Genomic DNA, 23,966 nt, shown 5'->3' with positions numbered 1-23,966 from the left:
TTTTAAATGTGTCATTTTAAAATACATTTATAGTATCTATGAACTGATTACTGCACAGTGTCCAAGTCTAGCGTCGTTAATCTATTTTTCCATAGTTTACCCAAAGATAAGTAGAGCATTAGAAACCTGAAAGTTTGCTCATTCAAACCGTTCCCTAGTTACTTGGGATTTTAGTGTTGAACTCTCAACAGAGTATAACCAAAACTCATACTATGTTTTTGTTAAAGTTTTAATAGTAGATTTAGACTAAAGAAATGCCTGTTTTATCCAACCAGCTGTCAGTTTCATTCACTGTGTTCTTTTGCTAGCTTTCATTTAGAAGTTCCTTGTTTTTTAGCCTAGGACACTCAAGGCTTCAGTGAAGTAATTTCATTGAATTTTTATTCCAGTGTTTTGTGATGCCTTCCACCTCTCCTGCACAGTCTTATCAGTAGGAGTTTTTTCTATTTATGCAGGTATCTTTGCCTGTATGATTCTCTCCTCACACCCAGGCATCTGTAAATGTAGTTATGTCTTTTTTATCTTAGATTTGTTTCCGTTTCTCCTCTGTAGACATCAGTCAAGATCTCTTGTGACCAGTCAACTTGAGAACAGCTTTTTGGTTTCCACGTGTTTTTGTGTATAATATAAAGATTTCCAGATTCTTAATCCCTTTTAAATGTAGGTATGTTCTTTTTTGCTTTCTTAAGTTTTGACATTCTTATCCATGGTTTCATCTTATGACTTTGCTATAAAAGTACCATCTCTTCTCTTTTTTTGTCTAATTTGGCACAGATGTTTCCCCCAAACCTGTCTTTGTCTTTAAAAGTTCATCCAATAGTGGTCAAATAAAAACCCAGAGATTCCACAGTCAAAACCACTTGCAAGGCTCCCTCACATTTCCAGGTTTTTTTAAAAATTCTTAATTTCCTTATTATTATCCCAATTAATAGTATTGTCTCTCTTCAGTTTCCCTCCTTAGTAGTAGTCCACCTTCTTTTTTACATGAATGTCTCAACTGAAGGAAAATAATTTACTTGTAGTTTTCACCTTACATTTTTGTTAAATTCCAATTTTATTTACATACCGCTTTTGTTATTTATCTTTAATTTCTCTTTCCTTCGTTTATATGTATAGAATTCCTAAGTATATTTCTGAAGCTGTTATCTGAGTGATGAGACACTCAGTATGGTTTCTACCAAATAGTGAATTGAATAATTCCCATTAATATTCTCTGCTTGCATCTGAAGTAATAAGAAATGAGAACTCATTTCCATGAGAATTCTCCAATATTTGGAAGTATATGTGTTCTCCGTGTATATTCTTTGAGCAAGTATCAGATTTTCATGAATTGGAATACAAATGTACCTCCTGTCTTGTGAGGAGTGGAAAGTCTTCACTTAACCCTCTAGGCAGATCTAAAATGACCGCTGATGCTACGGCCATACCACCCTGAATGTGCCAAGTCTCGTCTCATCATAAGATGACCACTCATGACACACGAACAAATATTCATCACAGGGTGGAGATGATAACAGAGCAGTAACTCCTTTAAGGAATCAGCCGTGATTTAGAAGAACCAAAGAGCCAAACAACAGAAGCAGAAAACTACTTTCTCCACTGGTACAGAGCTGAACAGAGAACCAAACACTTTCTGGTTCTGACTCATCTTTTGATCACTTCATATTTTATTGATATAATCCCAAACCTGGAGAAGCTATGATGCAGAGTCAGTGAATTAGGAGATACACTTGAGAGGAGCTTTTTCCAACCTTACGATTACCTACCAGCCCTGGGGTTACCTACCAGCCCTGGAGTTACCTAACTTAATAGTACTTCTTAATTAGAGGTACTTATTTTATAAGTATTTCTTTATGTTTAAGACAGATGCTTGATATTCTGGAATAGTTCTGGTTCCTAATTGGATGCAAGGCTCTGTCCCTCTTTAATTTTAATATTGAGTGGTTGTCTATACATATCAATGACATTATTAAGTATTTAGAGTCTAAAAGTTCTATGATAAACTGAAGGAGCCAATTAATATAACATCTGTCAAAGCCTTCTGAATTTTTTACATTATCTCATTTTGGAACTCACAACAACCATGTCAGTTAAGAATGCTTTATTAAATGCACATTCCAGTATGTTTACTTGCCTAGATCTTATTTTTCAATTCATAGCAGTGCCAGGAGGCCAACTCAGGATACTGTGCTCCATAGTTCATGTACTTAACACTGCAACACTCTGCATTGCATTCTGAAAAGTAAATATGTTGGTCTCTTGAAATGAGCATACTCATTCTCTGGGCATTGTCTTGTTCTCCCCTATCCACCCAATTGCATAATGGCACTTATAAAACAATGTGTTTCTGGTAGTATTAGAGACCATGTGTTATGATTTCTGTTATTAGGCCAGTTTTAACATGCTTTTGAAAATCTTTAACAGGTTATTTAGCTCTTTCATATAAGTTTATGTCATCATTTTCTAGTCTTAAACTTGATTGCTTTACATGATTAGTTACTGTTTTTCCCCTCAGGTATCCATACCCTCCCCCTCTTACTCCTCCTGTAAGCAATGTTTTTAAGTGAGATAAAGGTCTAGATCAGCTGATTATCAAGCCCTAGAGATCTGTATCTTCAGGGATACAACTTTATTCCCCCTTAAATATGAAAAATTGTGAAGAACAGCTCTACTCTGTATGAACAGGGAATTCAGACTTTTTAAAATGAAAAATGAGGATCTTCCTGAATGAAGTTTTATTCGTTTCCTATTACATCTTAAGAATAGGCTGCTGGCCTCCATTACTTTCAGGAAATGAAAAATGGCTCCGAAGCTAAGTGAGCTAAGCCATCTCTCTCTCAATTGTTTCAGTTTCTCAGGAATTGCTGTACAAAGCTGCCAATAACGGTCTCCGGGGATCTGACCCCCATTCCACCTCCCACTGCCTCCTCTGCAGCTCCAGATGCCACCAAAAGAAGGAGCTTTGAAGAAAGTGCCTGTACCCTCTTTTACCCTGAGGTGGGTGAGGCCAGGCAGGGTGATTCTCAGGATATCCTGATGATCAAAGGTATAGTTGAAGCCTTCATCAAGACTTTCTTGAAGATGACCAAGAAATTTGGGAAACGTTGCCAAATAGCCTAGAAACTGAAGACGGAGCTCAAGAATGGATGGCTCAAATGCCACCTGAAGTATAATACATGATAACATACAAGACCCTAAGTAAGCTCCTAGAGGGCAGAAACTATTACACTGTTTTTACTATCTCTCCCTCACCCACCTCCACAATGTCTAGCATAGTGCCAAACATATAAACTATACTCAATAAATTTAAGTTTATAACTGAGAGAGAAGACTTTATAAAAAGTGCTCTCCAATCCCTTCTTTCCCTAGTGCTTAATCTAAGATTGCCCATTCATCAGGAGAATAATGATAAAGAGAGTTCAGTGATGTCTCAAGCTTCTTGGCCACTGTTGTCTTCTGTCTTGGCTGTGTGTCTGAGTAGGAAATATTTATCTGTCCTGTCCAGTATAGGAATTTTTCAGTATTATTGCTTAAACTTATATCTTTGCTGATGCCTGGGCTTTTACTTCTTAGATATTTTCTTGTGATAGTTTAGCTCTTTAATGGAAATCTTACCTGAACCACACTCTAGGGGGATTTATTGTATTGTTGGTTTTTAAAAATCCCTTTGTATCTGTTTTTAAGATTCAACAATAAACAGTCTTGCTCCTTAATTATAGCTTACGTAGTCATCACTGTCTTTCCAAAGTGGGATATTCTATCATAACATCAATTTTCCCCAAATGTATCTTGTTATTCTTGAATGGCAGCACATATCTCACCAGAGCAATGCTAAAAAAGCCTGCTTGAAAGAATATCTATAGTGATGTGATTTAAGACACTGAGTGATTAAAACAAAGTTCATGGTTTACTGTTTTTCTTCCAGAAACAGAAATATTAGAAACTTAGGTCCATTGAGTTCTTCTATTCCCAAGTTGTCCTGTTTGTCAGTCAGTTATTTAGTCATTTCAGTAAAGAGTTAACTCTGATTTAGAAACAGATCTTTAAAAAAAAAAATCTCATCTTAAGATATTTAATTTCTTGTACATTTTGAGCCTCCAGTTGTGTGTAAGACTTTGTTTCTTCAAGTTAAAAGTTGAACATTTAAAGTTCAAGTTAAAACATTTCAGACTGCTACTAATTTTTTGACAGTTGGTCATTATGTATTCTCAACAGGTGGCTTTTTTAGGGTATAAGAAGTCCAGTATCAGAACCAGGTATATTTTATTCAGGAAAATAATCTTTCCTGAATGACATACTTTCTCTTGAGTAAGAGTTTTGTAAATTACGCTGCATTTATTTGAGGTTTTTGAGAAGAGTATGAGACTTTTTTTTTTAAGGAAATGGAGTTTCTTATCTTCATGAACTTGTATGTGTATAACCAAGGAACCTTAAGTGTAAGTGATAAAGGAGGTGTAGTCTGTTGCATAGATAATCACAAATTCCTTCTGAATGATTTCTGTGGATTATATGGCATGTGTGGATTTGAGGTTCAGCTTTTAATTTTCATCTCTGATTCTCTTAAGTAAAATGCTCAGGTTGGACCTGCTTTTCTCGCATCAGTTGTTCCTAATTAATTGCATTGTAGTTTTGTCAGTTTATATGATGAATTTATATCAGTAATCAGGAACAGAGTTGATCAGATTATTGCTAGTGATTTTTATCGATAGATATCTTAATAATATGTTTGATAGTGGTAATACATAAAAACTAAATCATATATTTTTTCATCCTTCCACTATAACTAGTTTTTCCTCTGTTAATATAAATTGTGTATATGAGACCTGTGAAATTCTCTGCGCAACATCCAGTGTGATTTCTCCTTCGAGTAATGTACTCTTACTGCCAGCTTGAAAGTCATATTATTACAGAGAATTGCAGTGGCAACAGCTAAAATATTACAGTTCTGACACAGAATGTTTTCACATTATTTCTGGACTTGGATTTTCCTATGATTTCTGTCTTTTCCTGTCTCTACAGGTTCCCAGCCAGCCTCAGATAAGTCTTCCCAGCGACCATCAGAGAGCACAAACTGTAGCCCTACACGAAAGAGGTCTTCATCTGAGAGTACTTCTTCAACAGGTAAGGGCTGTTGTTTTAATAGACTCTTAAGATAATTTCCCATCCGTTACTTGTGAACAAACTTGCAAAATATATATATATATATATATTTTTTTTTTTTTTTTTTTTTCTTTTTTGGCCTCACCTTGCTATGTAGCTTGAGAGATCTGTTTCCTGACCAGGGATTGAACTTCTAAGCCAAATCATAACCGCTAGACCACCAGGGAACTCCCTTTCAATAGATTTACACTATAGACTACAATTTAAAATGGCTTGCAGGATAATACTATAGAATAAAACAAGTAAATGGTCCTGCAATATGAGAATAATAATGTATAATGAAAAAATAGGGCTTCTCTGATGGCTCAGATGGTAAAGAATCTGCCTGCAATGCAGGAGACCCATGTTCGATCCCTTGGTTGGGAAGATCCCTTTGAGAAGGGAATGGTTACCCAGTCCACTATTCTTGCCTGAAGAATCCCATGAGAGGGAGCCTGTCTGGCTAGTCCATGGGACCACAAAGAGTCAGATACAGCTGAGCGACTTAGCACCCACACGTTGAAACAATAAAACAGTAGTCCCTTTTACCCCTTTTATGACCAATTAAGCCTACTCCATGAGGTATAGTGATTTTATTTTTTTCTTTCAGTTTTACTGAAATATAATATGCACTGTATAAGGTGTACAACCTAATGATTTTACTTACTTATATCATGAAAGAGTCACCGCAGTAAGTTTAGTGAACATCTATCATCTCATCCAGATACAAAATAAGAGACACATTTTTTCCTTGTGATGATAACTCTTAGGATTTACTCTCTTAACAACTTTAATATATAACATACAGCAGTGCTAATTTTACTTATGTTGTATATTGCATCCTTAGAATTTAACTGAAAGTTTGTAGAAGTATAGTGATTTTGATGTAGTTTAGAAGGGATAATTCAAAGTGAATGGTTACAAAGATAGGCAGGCACAAAAATAGAGATTTTGAAAGCTAAATTGAGATAATGGAGTATGTAATGCAATGGGGACAGTATGTTGGAGCTATCTAATAAAGACTTAGATATATATAAAGTTGTTTAGTAAAGTGATAGTTTCCAGTAGCTTTTACACATCTTTGAAATTTGTGAAGCAATTTGAGGTTGTAAGAAGAACCTCTATAAATGTTTATTTCAAATCAACTGTTAAAAGTTGTCATTTATGTATTTTAATATATATAACATCTTCATGGGTTAGTGGCTCAGACGGTGAAGAATCTGCCTGTAATGTGGGAGCCCCGAGTTCAGTCCCTGGGTTAGGAAGATACCCTGGAGAAGGGCATGGCAGCCCACTCCAGTATTCTTGACTGGAGAATTCCACAGACAGAGGAGCCTGGCAGGCTGTAGTCTGTGGGATCTCAGAGAGTCAGACATGACTGAGCAACTAACACTACACTAACCTCTTCATACAGTATAACATATCTGTATACTTTATACAGTATACAGATTGTGCTCTCAGATTTCTTCTTACTGATGGTATGTGTGTTTACAAAAAAGAAAAATAGAGAATGATATATGTCTTCTACCTTCTTAGAGGATTAGAGAGTAGGAAATCGTGGAGTGTTTTTTTAAATTAATTTTTAAGTCGGATGATAATTGCCTTACTATGTCGTGTTAGTTTCTGCTGTACAGTGACATGAATCAACTGTAAGTATACATATATACATATACATATATCCCCTCTCTGTTGAGCTTCCCTCCTACCCATCCCCCATCCCACCCCTTTAGGTCATCTTGAGCACCATGCTGAGCTCCCTGTGCCATACATACTCCTTTACGCGTGATAGTCTGTATACGTCAATGCTACTCTCTCAGTTTGTCCCACTTTCTGTCACCCGCTCTGTCCACAAGTCCATTCTCTACATTTGCATCTCTATTAGTAGCAAATCATTTTTAATTTATCAGTATTATCAGGCAAAATAGGGAGTGATAGTTTCATTCCCAGCAATGGGAGTTATATATGTAAAGGGGAGAGCAGTAAGTTTAAAAAATTAAGGAGCCAGTGTGGTTGGAGTAAAGAAAACAACTCAGTATGAAGCTGGAAAGGTATGTGAGGACGAGTCATGTAGAGTCTTATTGATAACACTTAGAAGCCTTTGAAAGTTTTAGCAAGGAAGTGACATATTATTCCTTAGCTTTCTGTCTATGTGGTTTTGCTTAGCAGATCATTTAATGATGTATGGTTGTGGTGCATGGTCGTGTCCAACTCTTTACGACCCTGTGGACTGTAGCCCGCCAGGCTTTTCTGTCCATGGGACTCTCCAGGGAGGAATACTAGAGTCGGTTGCCATTTCCTTCTCCAGGGATCTTCCCAACCCAGGGATTGAAACTGCATCTCCTCTGTCTCTTGCACTGGCAGGCGGATTCTTTACCACTAGCGCCAACATCAGAAAATTTCATTTCTTCATCAGCATAAGGCCTCACGGTCAAATTATATCAATATGGTATTTAATTTTTATTTGATTATTATCTTCACCATATTTGAAGTTTTTATTAGTACCATAGTGCCAAAGATACAGTGGAGTTGAAATAGCAATGATAGCTTTGTCTCATAGTACTTTGTGGTTCATACTGCTTTGGGGAGACTTTTAGACTCTTACACAATGAGTGACTACTTTTGATGGTATCAGCCTAGATCAGGGTTCAGCAAACCACAGCCTATGGACAAGTGTTGTCCAAAGAATCTTTATTGTTCAGTCTTCAAGCTAAGAATTGATTTTACATTTTTAAAGGATTTTGTTTTTTGTTTTCTTAAAGGGAAAGAAAAAAGTATAATATGTGCGAGAAATTGTATGTGTCCTCAAAAGTCTTAAAATATTTACTATCTTTTTAAAGAAGAGGTTTGCCATCTCCCAAAGAAAAATGAATCAGATTTCAATAAGAGACACGCCCATGAAGAAAATTACCAAAATGTTTTATTTTAGTAAATAATACTTGTTTAGGGTTACTGTATGTACAGAGCAGTGGGGATACAAGCATGAATAAAATAAGGTTCCTGCCCTCAAAGATTCAGACATATTCACCAATTAAAAAGTGTTAAATTTTACAACAGGCCAGTATACAAAATGTTATGACAGATAGAGCTACTCAACTACTAACCAGTGACGTACTGAAAATGTGACCTATATGCTACTATAATTTGAGTAGACGAGTGGGACAAGGACATGAAGTTCTGAAGTAATAATGGATTTTATTAGATTAGGTGTATTTTCTTTTTTGACAGAATTGAGATTTTATTATAGATGCAGTTGGGAGCTATCAAAGGATTTTGAACAAGGAAGATGAAAAGTATTTGATGTATTGTATCAACCAAAATAAGCTAACTTTTGCAGTGCTTAAAAAAAAAAAAAATCCCAAAATTTCAGTGACTTAAAACAACAAAGACATTTTTTGTTCATGCTATATGACCATGATGGTTCTGCTCCATGTTATCTTCTCTTTAGTATCGAGTCTGATGGAGCAGCTTCTATCTATCTGGAGTGTTACTTGTCTTATGAAAGAGAGTGAAGGACCATAGTAATGCACTAACTAGCTCTTAAAAGTTCTGTCCAGAGGTAATATACATTACCTCTCACATTTTAGTGCCAAAGCAAGTCACATGATTAAGTCTTATGTCAAAGAAGTATGGGAACTATAATCCTACCAAGGGAGGAGCAAGCAGATATTTATGAATAATAATGTAGTGTGCCACATGTGCATTTTAGAAAAATGCATAACATTACAGTATGGAGAATGGACTGTTGCATGAGAAATGTGTAGAGATAGCAGATAATGGCTTTAGGTTTAGATATATTAAACTGTCTTTGGGTTATTGAGATAGAAATGTTAGCCATTTGGAAGGTGTGGTTTATAGTTAATGATGCCTGTGGTAAAGAAACAGATCTAGCAGTGTGTATATAAACTTGAATCTGGCAGTGAATGAGGTTGCCCAGAGAGAAAGTATAATTTGAAAAGATGACAGAGTTGGAGATTTAAGAGATGTTAGATTTGAGAAGAAAGTGGATTAAAAGATGTCAGTGAGTGCCATAAAATTTTAAATAGTTTTTTTTAATATAAAAAGTAAAGAGTACATGTCATAGAAGCCTCTTAATGTCAGATGTCATACGGAAGTCAAGAAAGGTGTAGACAAAAAGTGTAAAGTGATTGGGGAAAAGATTTTTTGAAAAACAGGTGTAAAGTTAGAGCAGTTTGGGGGCTTTAGGTGAGGAAAGGAGACTATTAGAATTCAGGTTACACTGAAATAAATTAGAGCTCTTTATTTCCACCAGTGTGGTAGATTAGATGTGCAAAGTAAACAATCTTCTTGATGCCTGAAACTAAGTACAATGTGGGAAACATTTCTGAATACCTTGCTGAACTTTGACATAAGTAAATAGAAAACCAGAAATGTCCAGAAAACTTGGTTCAACGAAAACAAATAGTGTTAGAGGTCTTTGACACCTGAGTCCTGATGATATTGAGCCTGCTTATTGGAACACATTCAATTAATAAGAGACAAAGTGCAAAGCCTAGGACTCTAGCAGACAGAGGTTTCCATCAGATTTCCCTTCATGAATGTGTAACACCCTAATGGTGACTCCAGTGTAAGAGCAGACAGAAACAAATCTATCACAGAAGCTGGATCCTTATTTCAGTTTTACCTTTGGGTGAAGCAGAAAAAAGAGTTCCTGAAGACAAGCTCACACTCACCTTCTGTGTCTCATGCAGATGTATATTGCCTGTGAGACAAAGAAAAAGATGAATAAAATTTTGTTGTATATTGGTAGCGCCTCCAGTTGCCTTGCAGAGCCAAAGGAAAGTTTAATTTCTCTTCATTGTAAAGCTGAGTTTCTTTTTTGATTAGGGTATCCTTGATCTTGGTTTACCTGGCATTCACATTTACTCTAGCAACACAGGAATGCCAGCCTTTATCTTGCAATTGAAAGGCAGATGAATCAACCAGAACTATGTATATTCAGTTTGTCCAACTTAACACTTTAAAAAGGAAGACAGCAAAATCAAAATACTTAACAATGTATCATTACAGCATTTGGCATCAAAAATTAATAGACATGCCAAGAAGCAAGAAAATATGACTAAATGGAATATGGAATAATAGTGGGAACTGGCACAGAAATAGTATGTGATGGAACTAACAGACAAGTACATTAAAATAGCTATCTTTGAGGATTTAAAGGAAAACATGAATATAGTGAATAGTGAAAATGGAAACTATTTTTAAAATCCAAGGTTAACGTCTTTAGATGATAAATATCTGAAATGAAAATTTCACTGAATGGGACAACAGTAGATTAGACACTCCAGAAGAAAAATTCTTTGAACTTGCAGCAATACTATTAAAATCTATCTAAAATGAAGTGTAGGGACTTCCCTGGTTGTCCAGTAGTTAAGAACACATCCTCCCAATGCAGGGGACACAGGTTGGATCCCTGGTTGGGGAACTAAGATTTCACATGGCTTGTGGCAACTAAGCCCACACATTACAATTAGAGAAAGCCCACATGCCATGACAAAGACCCAGCACAGCCAAAAAAAATTTTTTAATAGTAAAAATGAAGTGTAAATGTGGGGTAAGAAGACTGATATAAAATGAATGTGGTTTTATTAACTTGTGGTACAATATCAGGAAGGCCAACATCCATAGGATCTGAGTCTTACAAGGAGGGAGTTAGGAATAAAAAACATCTGAAAAATGATCTTCCGTAGTTAATTAATAGTTTAATGAATGTTATAAATCCATAGGTCCATGAAGTTCCACAAATCCTAAACAGGAAGACAGTGAAATGATGTCTTTAAAATGCTAACAGAGGAAAAAAAAGTATCAGTTTAAAATTCTTGAACCAGAAAAATGCCCTTCACAGATGAAGGCAAAATAAACATAATCAGAAAAACAAAGGATTTGTTGTCAGCAGGTTTACAGTACTAGAAATGTTCTTCACACAGAAAAATCATGCTAGTTGGAAACATGGCTTTACCAAAGAATTGAAGCATTCCAGGAATTTTAAATAAGTAAATAGACAACACCCTTTTCTCATATTCTTTTGACGTTCATGTGAAATTATACCAAGATATAATCATATTCTGGGCCGTAAAACTTCTTAATAAACTTTAAAAGATTGAAATCTATAGAATATATTTTAAGAACACAGTGAAATTGAATTAGAATTCAGTAACACAAAGTATCTTAACATTCCCCCAAAAAAGTGAAAATTTAGCAACACACCTCTTTTTTAAAAAAATTATTTATTTATTTATGACTGTGCTGTGTCTCCGTTGCTTCGTGAGCTTTTTCTATAGTTGTGTCAGCTGGGGCTACTCTCTTGTTGCAGTGCACAGGTTTTTCATCGCTTCTCTTGTTGTGGAGAATGGGTTCTAGGAGCACAGGCTTCGGTAGTTGTGGTTCATAAGCTCGGTATTTGTGACACATACTCTGCATCCTGTGGGACTGGGGATCCCCTGGACTGGGGATCAAACCCATGTCTCTTGCCTTGTCAAGGTGGATTATTTACCAGTGAGCCACCAGGGAAGCCCAACAACACACTTCTAAATACCGCATAAGTCAAAGAGGAAATCACAGAATTTTTTTAAATTTAAATATTTTGTTTGTTTGACTATGATTGGTCTTTGCTGCTGCACAGAGGTTTCTCTAGTTTTAGTGAGCAGGGACCACTCTTCATTGTGCTGCATGGGCTTCTCCTTGTGGTGACTTCTCTTGTAGAGCACAGGCTGTAGGTGGGTAAGTTTCAGTAGTTCGGTTCATAGGCTTAGTTACCCCTCGCCATGTGGAATCTTTCCAGACCAAGGATCAAACCTGTGTCTCCTGCATTCAGAGGCAGATTCTTATCTACTGTACCAACAGAGAAGTCCAGAAATATCTTTTAAATTGAATAAAAATGATAATACATAAAAATTTATGAGGTATAGCTAAGTCTGTGTTCTTAGCTTTATAGAGTTACATTATAAAATAATAAAGGTCTAAGGCAGTAGCCCAAACTCTCACCTATAGGAAGCTAAAGTCAGTACAGCAAGTTAAACCCAAATTAGGTAGAAGAAAATTTGACAAATACAAGAGTAAAACAGCATAGAAAAATTGCTGAAAGCTTATACTGGTTTCCTGAAAAAATTCTTTTTTAATTTACTTTTTTATTGAAGGATAATTGCTTTACAGAATTTTGTTGTTTTCTGTCAAACCTCAACATGAATCAGCCATAGGTATGCATCTATCCACTCCCTTTTGAACCGCCCTCCCATCTCCACATGCTGGCCTGTGAGGAGAGAGAGGCTATGGTGATGGCTCCACCCCCTACACATGACTCAGCAGTATTGCCTTGCTTCCATGGCTGCCGGCTTTCCTCCACAGGCATTTCCCACCACAGTCTCCTCGCTCACATCCCCTCGACCGTCTCTCCGTCTCTCCGTCTCTCCGCAGTCAACAGCAGCCCTCGCCCTGGGATTGCTCCAGAATCCCTAAACTCTAGCTCCCAGCTGCTGCGCTTTCCAGGGGACCTGCTTCCCTGTCCAGGGTATGTATGGCTGCAGCAAGGACTGTCTGAGTCTCATTCCACAGGTGTGAATGAGAACAGCCACAGATCAGCTGATTGACTCCCAGCCTTAAATGTTTCTCCTCTGACTCAGACAGTTGCCCTGATGTGGGGATCAGACCCCTGATTCAATTCCCCCACACACCAAGGGCACCTCCAGTCCTACTAACATTCCCCCTCATTCCTTCCTCCTACTGAGTTTTGTGTGGTTCTGCATATTCTTTTCCTTTGGTCAGGTACTCTTGTAGCTGGTGTTCTGCATGCACTTCTGTGTCTGAAGGTGTATTCCTCATCTGAAAATTTTTTTTAAAGATGTGAACTCTAGCCAAAAGGATTAAGAAAAAAGAAACTGAGTTAATAGTATCAAGAATGAAAGAAAGGATATCACTGCAATTGCTACATACCACAGGAGGATAATAAGGGTGCATGATGAACAGTTTTTTTGCCAATAAATTTGATAAAAAGAGAAAAACCATTTACAAACTCAAGAACAAATAGCCTAAATAGCCTCATATCTGTTTAATAAATTCAACCTATAGTTTAGAACTTTTCTACAATGAAAATTCAGAACCCAAATAGTTTTAATCATGAACATTCAAAGAAAAGAAGAATACTAATTATACAGAAACTATTCCAGAAAGAAGAAACATTTTCCCAATGCATTTTATGAGGCCACCAGTACCCTGATTCTGAAAGCAAGCAACACACACATTACCAGAAAACTACAGACTAGTATTGTTCCTATGCATGAATGCAAATGATATAAAATGTTATCAAACTGAATCTAGTATGTTGAATGTTTAGCATACCACGTCCACGTGAGTTTATTCCAGAAACACAAGATTGGATTAACATTAGAAAATCGCTTATGAAATTAACAGTAAGTGATAAAATCACAATTGTCTAAGTACCTAAAGAAAAAACATTTGACAGAATCTGACATCCACTTTAAAAGAAAAGCACCAATTCTTTCACATATTAATCAAACTAAGAAAAATTAAACACAAAGAAAAGCTATTAAAAGCAGCAAGGGAAAAGCAATAAGTGATATACAGGGGAAACCCCATACAGTTAATAGCTGATCTTTCAACAGAAACTCTACAGGCCGAATGGGAATGGCAGGATATATTTAAAGTAATGAAAAGGAAAAATCTACAACCAAGATTACTCTGTTCCAGCAAGGATCTCATTGAAAGCTGATGGAGAAATCAAAAGCTTTACAGACAAACAAAAGTAAGGAGAATTTAGCACCACCAAACCAGCTGTACAACAAATGTTTCTCTAGACAGGAAACACAAGAGAAGGAAAAAGCCTACAAAAACAAACTCAAAACAATTAAGAAAATGCCAGTAGGGACATATATAGCAATAATTACTTTAAGAAAAAATCATAAACAAGATGAAAAGACAGCAGTAAGAATGGGAGAAAATAATTGCGAATGAAGCAACTGACATAGAATTAATCTCCAGAGTATACAAGCAGCTCAACATCATGAAAACAACCCAATCAAAAAATGGACAGAAGACCTAAACAGACATTTCTCCAAAGAAGACATTCAGATGGCTAATAAACTCATGAAAAAACACTCAACATCTTGCATTAGAGAAATGCAAATCAAAACTACAATGAGGTATCCCCTCACACCAGTCAGAATGGCTGGCCATCATCAAAAAATCTACGAACGATAAATGCTAGAGAGGATATAGAAAAAAGGGAACCCTCTTGCCCTGTTGGTGGAAATGTAGATTGATACAGACAATACGGAGAACATTATGCAGATTTCTTACAAACTAGGAACAAAACTACCATATGACCAACTACTGGACATATACACTGAAACAGGTTATATATATATAATTGAAAAAGACAGATATGCCCACAATGTCCATTTCAGCACTGTTTACAATAAGCAGGACATGGAATCAACCTAGATGCCCATCAAGAGATGAATGGATAAGAAAGATGTGGTACATATATACAGTGGATATCACTCAGACAAAAAGCAGTGAATTTGAGTCAGTTCTAGTGAGGGGGATAAACCGAGAGCCTCTTAGACACAGTGAATTTAGAGAGAAATAAATATCGTTTATTAATGCAGATATATGGAATCTAGAAAAATGGTACTGATGAGCCTATTTATAGGACAGGAATAGAGACTTAGACATAAAGAACATGCTTATGGACACAGAGGGGGAAGGAGAGTGGGACAAATTGAAAAAGGGTATCACTGAAATATATAGAATACCATATATAAAATAGATAGCTAATGGGAAGTTGCAGTATAGCATAGGGAGATCATCCTGGTGCTCTGTGACAATCTAGTAAGGTGGGATGTGGCGGAAGGTAGGAGGGAGTTTTAAGAGGGAAGGGACATGTGTATACCTATGGCTGATTCATGTTGAAGTATGGCAGAAACCAACACAACATTGTACAGCAATTATTCTCCAATTAAAAATAAATTTTTAAAAAATGCCCCCCAAAAAACCCCAATTCTTAGAAATAAAAGGCATACAGGTAAGACAGGAAGAAGAAAAAAATTCTATTTACAGATGATTTGATCCATAGGAAAATTTCTAAGAAGTCTATCAGAAAAAAGCTACTGCACCAAGAAAACGAGTTTAAGAAAGATATATAAGCTGAACATAAAATGTATTTCTGTATACCAGCAATGACTAATTAGTAATTGAAATGTAAGCAAAATACCATTTACAATTGTATTAAAAGTTATAAATATACAAGATCTATGTGATAAAAAGTATGATGCATTATTGACAATGGCTAAAAGATTAAACATATTCTAGATTAATCATTTGTTTGAAGGAATCAGTATTGTTAAAATGTCACTTCTGTCAAAATTAATTGATAGATTTAATGGAATCTCAATCAGAATTCCAGCTGGCTTTTTAAAATATAAAGTTCCAAACTCTATAATTTATATAGATACATAAAATATCTTAAAAAGTAAAACATGTATGCTCTTTTTGAGAACAAAATTAGAAGACTTCTACTAACTGTTATAAAGATGTACTATAAATTATGCAAGACTGTTTTTGGTGAAAGGATATATAGATCTTTCAATGCAACAGAATAGACACTAGAAAAATAGACACTCCCATAGATTTTTTTAAGTTGATTTTCTGCACATATACTATATTTTTGTGGAGCAGGGATAATCGTTTGTACCAAATGGTGTTGGAACTGCTGGATATACTTACGGAAAAAAAAGATGATTGACCTTATACCATATGTAGAATTTAACTTGAAATAGAATATATACCTGTATGTAGTTTCCCCAACTATAGAACTTTCAGAAGTACACTTAGTAGGAAATCTTTATGACCTTGGGATATTCAAATATTTCTTAAGTAGGATAAAAAGCACGAACTGTTAAAGCAAAAAAAAAAAAAAATTAAATTGAGCTTCATCAACTTTTTAAACTTTTGCTCTTCTAAAGACATTAAGAAAATGAAAAAACACACAGAAGTAAAAGAATTTGTAACTATGCATGGTAATGGTGATCATTTTGCAGTATATACAAATACCAAATCATTATTATTGTTGTACATGTGGAACTAATATATGTCCTATGTCAATTATATCTCAGTAAAATTTTTAATAAATAAATAAATAAGAACAAACCAGTGAAGGTACCCTATAAAAATAATGGGGAAATTTTTTGAATAGCGTCATTTCAAAAGACTGCTTATGAGTTGCAGTGAAGTACATGAAAATACTTCATGAGCCAGAAGGCTCTGCTTGTGACTCAGATGGTAAAGAATCCGCCTGCAATGTGGGAGATCTGGGTTTGATCCCTGGGTTGGGAAGATCACGTGGAGCAGGGCATGGCAACCCATTCATAATAGATTGACTAAAGTTAAAAGGAGCTTCCCTGGTACCTCAGTTGGTAATGAATCTGCCTGCAGTACAGGAGACCCAGGTTCGATCCCAAGGTTGGCAAGACCCCTGGAGAAGGGAATGGCAACCCACTCCAGTATTCTTGCCTGGAGAATTCCATGGACAGAGGCGCCTAGTGGGCTACAGTCCATGGGATCAGAAACATAAAGATCCTTATGACCCAGTTAACCATGATGATCTACAACCACCCTTGTTGTAGAACTATGATTCTGCATGTCATGCAGTGTGGCCAGAAGTAAAATGTAGCATGCCCAACATAATGTCCTAGATGGAGCAGACTGCAAAAACGAAGAAACAAACAAAAAGGATTTCCCTGAATCCATCTGCAAATGCAGGAATCAAAGGTTCAATTCCTGATCTAGGAAGATTCCACATTTCACAAGGTATTTAAACCCATGCACCACTACTACTGGACTCATGCTCTGGAACCCACAAGTCACAAGTACTGAGTTCACATGCTGCAACTTCTGAAGCCCAGCTTCTAAAGGTTGTGTCTTGCAATAAGAGAAACCATGGCAATGAGAAGGCTGAGCACTGTAACGAAGAGTAGCTCCCCCTCGCCACAACTAGAGAAAGCCCTTGAAAAGTAACTAAGACTTAGCACAACCAAAAATAATTAAGAAAAATTAAGGGAAAAAAACAACAACAACAGAGATTTGGCAGACTAGAATTTGGTAAGATAGAATCAGTTTAGAAAGTAAGGTGTGAGGTAGCACTAGGTGAGTGGCTGAGGAATGAAATTCCAAGCAGTATACCCATTTTAAGATTCTGTTTTAAATTTATTCTTAAGAATTAAAAACCTTTGGTATTTCTGGGCAGCTGATGATAGGAAAGAGGAGACAAAAATAATTTTCAGGATTTTAAACCTAGGATTTATTCTTACACTTTCTTGCAGTGTGGAAGCTGGGTTCCAAAGCCATGTGTCCTGAGAGAAACCCAGGTGAAAGCTGTGTTTCCTTTTCTAGCATAACCTTAGAAATCACCACATTCATATTTCCATCAGATTCTTTTTGCTAGAAGCAACTCACTAAGGGTAGCTCATATTCATGGGAGGGAAATTAGATACTCTCACTTGGTATGAGAAGCATCAGAGGAGTTGTATACATGTTTTAATTAGCCCTGCAAGCAGTTTAGGGCAGGGAGATAAGATTAGCTTGGTCTTGAGTTGTAGTAGTATTAAGAAAAGTAGATAGGGCCAAGAAATCAAACTAACATAAGACAAAAGTTTATGGCTTGTGGGGAGAATAAATTAGATGATTTTGTGTGAGCGTAGAGCAAATGATTCCAGCCACATGATTGGTTCTCAGTATATATAATCTTGAATAGTTGGCTTTATGGTATCATTTACTGAGAAGAGTAATCAGGAGGATTACTTTGAAGCTATAAGAATAAGCATTTTCCGGGAAAGTATGTCTAAAAGGTAAATGACAAGTATTAGGGATTGAGGGTCTCTAAAGTTAATTCAGTCACAAGTAATTGGAAGGTAATCAAAGTATATTATCATAAAAACAGTGGAGGCAAGATTTTAAAGAGTGGTGATATAAAATATAGCTGAAAGTAGGAAGCTTCCCCAAAGCTCTTAGATCGTCTCATCCACCAGATAGAGTGCAGTCAGACGAAGCAAGAAGAACTGAATCCAGCAACCTCCAAAACAAAAACCACAGTTACAGAAAGTTAAAATGAAAAGGCAGAGAATTTTGTCCCAAAGGACCAAGATAAAACCCTAGAAAAACAGCTAAATGAAGTGAAGATAGGCAACCCTTCCAGAAAAGGAGTCAGAATAATGATAATGGAGATGATCCAGGACCTTGGAGGGAAAAAAGGAGAAGAAATGTTTAACAAAGACCTGGAAGAACGATAGAACAAACAAACAGATGAATAATACGCAGGAAGGAATCAATAACAGAATAATTGAAGCAGAAGAACAAATAAGTGACCTGGAAGACAGAATGGTAGAAATCAGTGCCACAAAACAGAATATAAGAAAAGGAATAAAGAGAAATGAAGATAGCCTAAGAGACCTCTGTGACAAAATTAAGTTCACCAACATTTGCATTATAGGGGTCCTTGAAGGAGAAGAGAGAAAGGACCCAAGAAAATATTTACATAAATAGACACTTTTTAAAGAAGACATACACATGGCCAAGAGGCACATGGAAAGGTGCTCAACATCCCTAAGTATTAGAGAAATACAAATCAAAACTACAGCAGTCAGAATGACCATCATCAAAAAAATTTATAAACAACAAATGCTGGAGACAGTCTGGAGAGAAGGGAACCCACCTGTAATGTTGCTAGAAATGAAAATTGGTACAGCCACTGTGGAGAATGGTATGGAGGTTCCTTAAGAAACTAAAAATAAAACTACACTATGACCCTGGAATCCCTCTTCTGGTCGTATACCCAGAGAAAAACATTGTCCAGAAGGATACACACACTCCAGTGTTCATTGCAGCACTGTTTACAGTAACCAAGACATGGAAGCAATCTAAATGTCCACCAACAGAGAAATGGATGAAGAAGATGTACTTATATACAATGGAATGTCACTCAACCATTATTGAGAATGAAATAATGTCGTTTGCAGCAACATGGATGAACCTAGAGGTTGTCATACAGAGAGAAGTTAGGTCAGAAGGAGAATTATCATATGACATTCTTTATATATGAAATCTTAAAAGAAATGATTGTAAGAAATTAACTTAACAGAACTCAGACATAGAGAAGGAACTTATGGTTGGGGGGCTTACAACTGGGGAAAGAGATAGTTTGGGAGTTTAGAATGGACACACACGGCTATATTTTAAATGGATGACCAACAAGGACCTACTGTATAGTGAACAAATGAGTGAGTCAGTGAGTGTTAGTTGCTCAGTTGTGTCCAGCTCTTTGCAACCCCATGGGCTTGCTTGCCAGGCTTCTCTGTCCATGGCATTCTCCAGGCAAGAATACTGGAAGAGTTGCCATGTCTTTCTCCAAGGAATCTTCCCAACCCAGGGATCAAACTTGGGTCTCCTGTTTTGCAAGCAGATTCTTTATCTCTAAGCCACGAGGGAGGCCCGTATAGCACATGGAACTAACTCTGCTTAAAGTTTTGTGGGTGTGTGGATGGGTGGGGAGTTAGGGGGAGAATGGATACGCATATATGTATGACTGTGTCCCTTTACTGTTTAGCTAAAACTAATGTTAATCAGCTGTAACCCAATAGAAAATAAAAAGTTTTCTAAGAAAGAAAAAATACAGCTAAAGGTTTGAAATTTTAAAAAAACTGAATTTAAACAAGACAATTGGATATATTTGAAGGAAGATGTTGGTAATTTGAGAAAAAATTCCTTGTAGTCTGATGAGATTGTAATCTAGAATGGCTAGAATTTGTAAAGGAATAACAAATGGTATCACATTTTAAAGTCATATAGATTAGGAATCCATTGATTAACTTTGAAGAAGTATAACCAGTGATCATTTATAATAAACAAGGCATCTTGGGAAGTGACCTATTATTTTTATAACATTATAAAACTAATATAGCTTGCCAGAGGAAGCTGAAAATGTCCCACATTATTTATAGTCTTAAAAAGTTACTATAGGCACCAAACAAATACCACCAAATCATTGGGGTCATTAAGGTAAGTTTTATCTAACACCATTTGTTTTTTGTTTTTGCTTTTTATTGAAGTATGTTTGATTTACCATGTTCCATTAGTTTCAGACGTACAACAAAGTGATTTAGTTAATCTGGTAATCCCAAACTCTTAATTTATTCCTCCTCCCTACTTTGGTAACCATAAGCTTATTTTATAGGTAAGACAACTTGTTTTCAAATCTTACCATGAACATGGATTCTTTCTGAAATAGTTTATAAAGGTGTTTTCTATCGTAATTTTAAAACTTTTCCCAAGAAGACAATTTCTTTTATTCCTTTGCACTTTTAAAACATTGTCAGAAAAAGCACTGAACTACCTAGGTGGCGCTAATGGTAAAGAATCCACCTGCCAATGCAAGAGGCACAAGAGTCTCATGTTCAATCCCTGGGTCAAGAAGATCCATCCTGTCGATGAGTAATTGGCAACCCACTCCAGTATTCTTGCCTGGAAAATCCCAGGGACAGAGGAGCCTGACAGGCTATAGTCCATGGGGTCGCAAAGAGTTTGGACACAATTGAGCACACACTGTTATATTATAGAAACATCATGTGTATTTAAAGTTTAGTTCTTTATTTAATATTTAGCTGTCAAATCTCTTAACTGAACTCTTATTTTTAAAGAAATAAATTCTAGGGACTTCCCTGGTGGTCCAGAGGTTAGGAATCCACCTTCCAATGCAGGGGACCTGGGTTCAATCCCTGGTTGGGGAACTAAGATCCCGCATGCCATGGAGATCTAACTAAACCTGTATACCACAACTAGTGAAATGCCTGAGTACCGCAGCAAAGACTCAGTGCAGCCAAAATAGTAGTAATATTGTTTTTTTACCCATGTATTATTAGGGAACCATGGGCCAACTTTGAATTTACTGTGGTTATTGTAATGTTCCTTATTCAGGAAACAACTTGCCCGTGAAAGACAAATGCATATGATATTATGATTCTTAATCTTGCTGTGAATAATATGGTGGTATTCCTTACCTTTTATCTTTTTGAGTAACTAGTTGTGTTCAGTTTTTATCACGTGTGATTTGTTGTCTTATTTAGTGAATGGAGTTCCCTCTCGAAGTCCAAGATTGGTTTCTTCTGGGGATGACTCTGTGGATAGTCTGCTGCAGCGAATGGTACAACATGAGGACCAAGAGCCCCTGGAGAAAAATATTGATGCTGTGATTGCATCTGCTTCTGTGCCACCTTCCTCCAGTCCAGTTCACAGCCTCAGCAAGGAGCGAACCCTAGGAAAACCAGACAGCCTCCTAGTGCCTGCAGTCCCCAGTGACTCTTGCAGTAGTAGCATCTCACTTCTTTCTGAGAAGTTGCCAAGCAGCCATTCCTCCCATCATATTAAGAGAAGTGTAGTAGAAGCTATGCAGCGCCAAGCTCGGAAAATGTGCAATTATGACAAAATCTTGGCCACCAAGAAAAACCTGGACCATGTCAATAAAATTTTAAAAGCCAAAAAACTTCAAAGACAGGCCAGGACAGGGAATAACTTTGTTAAACGTAGACCAGGTCGACCTCGGAAATGTCCTCTCCAGGCTGTGGTATCAATGCAAGCATTCCAAGCTGCCCAATTTGTTGGTTCAGAATTAAATGAAGGCGAAGAAGGAGCAGCACTGCACCTTGGTCCTGATACAGTTACGGATGTTATTGAAGCTGTTGTTCAGAGTGTAAACCTGAATCCAGACCATAAAAAGGGATTGAAGAGGAAAAGTTGGCTATTGGAAGAACAGACCAAGAAAAAGCAGAAGCCATTCCCAGAGGAAGAAGAAGAGGAGGAAAATGCTAAAAGGTAATTCCTCATTTAACGTTTTATTTGTGTTGAGAAAGCTAGCTTCTGTGCAAATGTAACATATCTTTGCAGCTGAATTGTTCAGTTGATCTAGTAACCTTTCACTACGTAAGACCTGTTCTGTTCTAAGTGTTCGTTCTTCTGGTTGTCAAAATTATGAATAATTAATAAGAAAGGGGAAATGTAACAATCTAGCGAAGGCCCTCACTATACAGATGAGGAAATCAAGACCCAGAAACATTATGTTGTATAACTATGTGAGCGGAATTATTTTTACTGTCAAACTATCTTATCTCCTCTGCGCTCTAAACTTGTCGTCCTGTCATCAAATACATTTTTTAAGTCTTCGTGCATGTTAGATTATTTTTTAATGGTTTCTTTTTTATATTTTATTTTTTCCCAAAAGGTATAGGGCAGAAAGTCAGAATCACCCCCTGGAAAGATCATTTAATCCTTTTGTTATATATCCAATCAGATTCTTTCCCTAAAGATTATTTGTTTTGTTTTTTGGTCTTGCCATGTAGTGTATCGGAGAAGGCAGTGGCACCCAACTCCAGCACTCTTGCCTGGAAAATCCCATAGACGGAGGAGCCTGCTGCGCCACAGTCCATGGGGTCGCTAAGAGTCGGACACGACTGAGCGACTTCACTTTCACTTTTTGCTTTCATGCATTGGAGAAGGAAATGGCAACCCACTCCAGTGTTCTTGCCTGGAGAATCCCAGGGACGGGGGAGCCTCATGGGCTGCCGTCTGTGGGGTCGCACAGAGTCGGACACGACTGAAGCGACTTGGCAGCAGCAGCAGCATGTAGCATATGTTATCAAACCTGTGCCCCCTGCAGTAAAAGTCCAGAGTTTAAACCAGGGGACCACTGTTTACAGAGGTTTTCTTGGTAGCTCTCTATGCATATATCTATAAGAAATACTTTCTTATAGAGATTTGAATTTTTTTCCTGAGAGAATATGTAGTTATAAATAAATCTGTGAAACTAGAAGTATACTGATTCAAGAGTTTAAATTATCTTTTCACATAATCTCATTTCTTCTCAAATCCTGTTCTTTTCATCGATAGACTATTAACAGTATATTGTGTATTTTTTACTCTTCTTGATGCATTTACAAATATGTACATGTACAAGGCTGTTCTGTGTAAATGATAACTATTTATATATTTTGAAGATCTTGTAATTTAGTATATATAGTATGTTACTGCATGCTAAGAATGTATAATAATTTAATTATTCTCTTTCAAAGGATTATATATTACTTTTTTACATACAAGTCTTAAATCAGTTGAAATTTACTCTTGTGTAAGGTATGAGTTAGTGCTGTGTTTATTACCAGTTATTTATCAAGATTGCATATAATATGTAGTTTCTATAAGTTATATTCCCAGTGGATTTTTGTAGTTTTTTTAATTAAAATATTAAAAATATTTAGAAATGAATAAATACTGTGCTACATATTGAAACTTTGAAATGTAGCAAAAGAGGTACCTAGAGGGATATTTATAGCCAGTAATGCTTAGTTATTTTCAAGAATGCTAAAGATTTATGAATGAAGATATTACTGAACAAAACTGGTGTCTGATTGCCTTTACACAGTAAAGCCAAACTACTGACAGTGGGTTGTGGTGAAGGAAAGTGTAGTATTTATTATAGGGTTCCAAGCAAGAAGTTAGGACAACTAGTGCTTAAAAAGCCTGAACTCCCTGATGGGTTTTAGGAGAACATTTTTAAAGACAAGGTGAGGGAAGAGCATCCCAGATATATGATCAGCTCATGCACAGATCTCTGAATGGTTGATGATGAGGTAACAGGGTGATGTCACAGAGGTTACATCATCAGTCCTTAGGTCTGTGGTGTTCAGGATCATCAAGTAGTTAATTTTCATTTGCTGGTCATTTTACCATCTGTAAAACAACTTTAGGAGATG

General features: G+C 36.5%; 1 protein-coding gene across 5 annotated transcripts in view; it reads left to right on the top strand.

The window, feature by feature from the left end:
* ASH1L (ASH1 like histone lysine methyltransferase) overlaps window positions 1-23,966 on the top strand; it is a 206,579-nt gene that overhangs the window by 77,793 nt on the left and 104,820 nt on the right. For all 5 annotated transcript variants that reach the window (XM_018046245.1, XM_018046246.1, XM_018046242.1 and 2 more), the window contains 2 exons: window positions 5,020-5,121; window positions 21,288-22,032. In XM_018046245.1, the coding sequence (XP_017901734.1) occupies window positions 5,020-5,121; window positions 21,288-22,032 (847 nt within the window). The remainder of the gene's footprint in view (window positions 1-5,019; window positions 5,122-21,287; window positions 22,033-23,966) is intronic.

This window comes from Capra hircus, chromosome 3 (assembly GCF_001704415.2).
Source record: "Capra hircus breed San Clemente chromosome 3, ASM170441v1, whole genome shotgun sequence".
NCBI classification, from domain to species: domain Eukaryota; kingdom Metazoa; phylum Chordata; class Mammalia; order Artiodactyla; family Bovidae; genus Capra; species Capra hircus.
The sequence above is the reverse complement of the archived record's forward strand: the minus strand, read 5'-3'. Positions and strand labels throughout refer to the sequence as shown.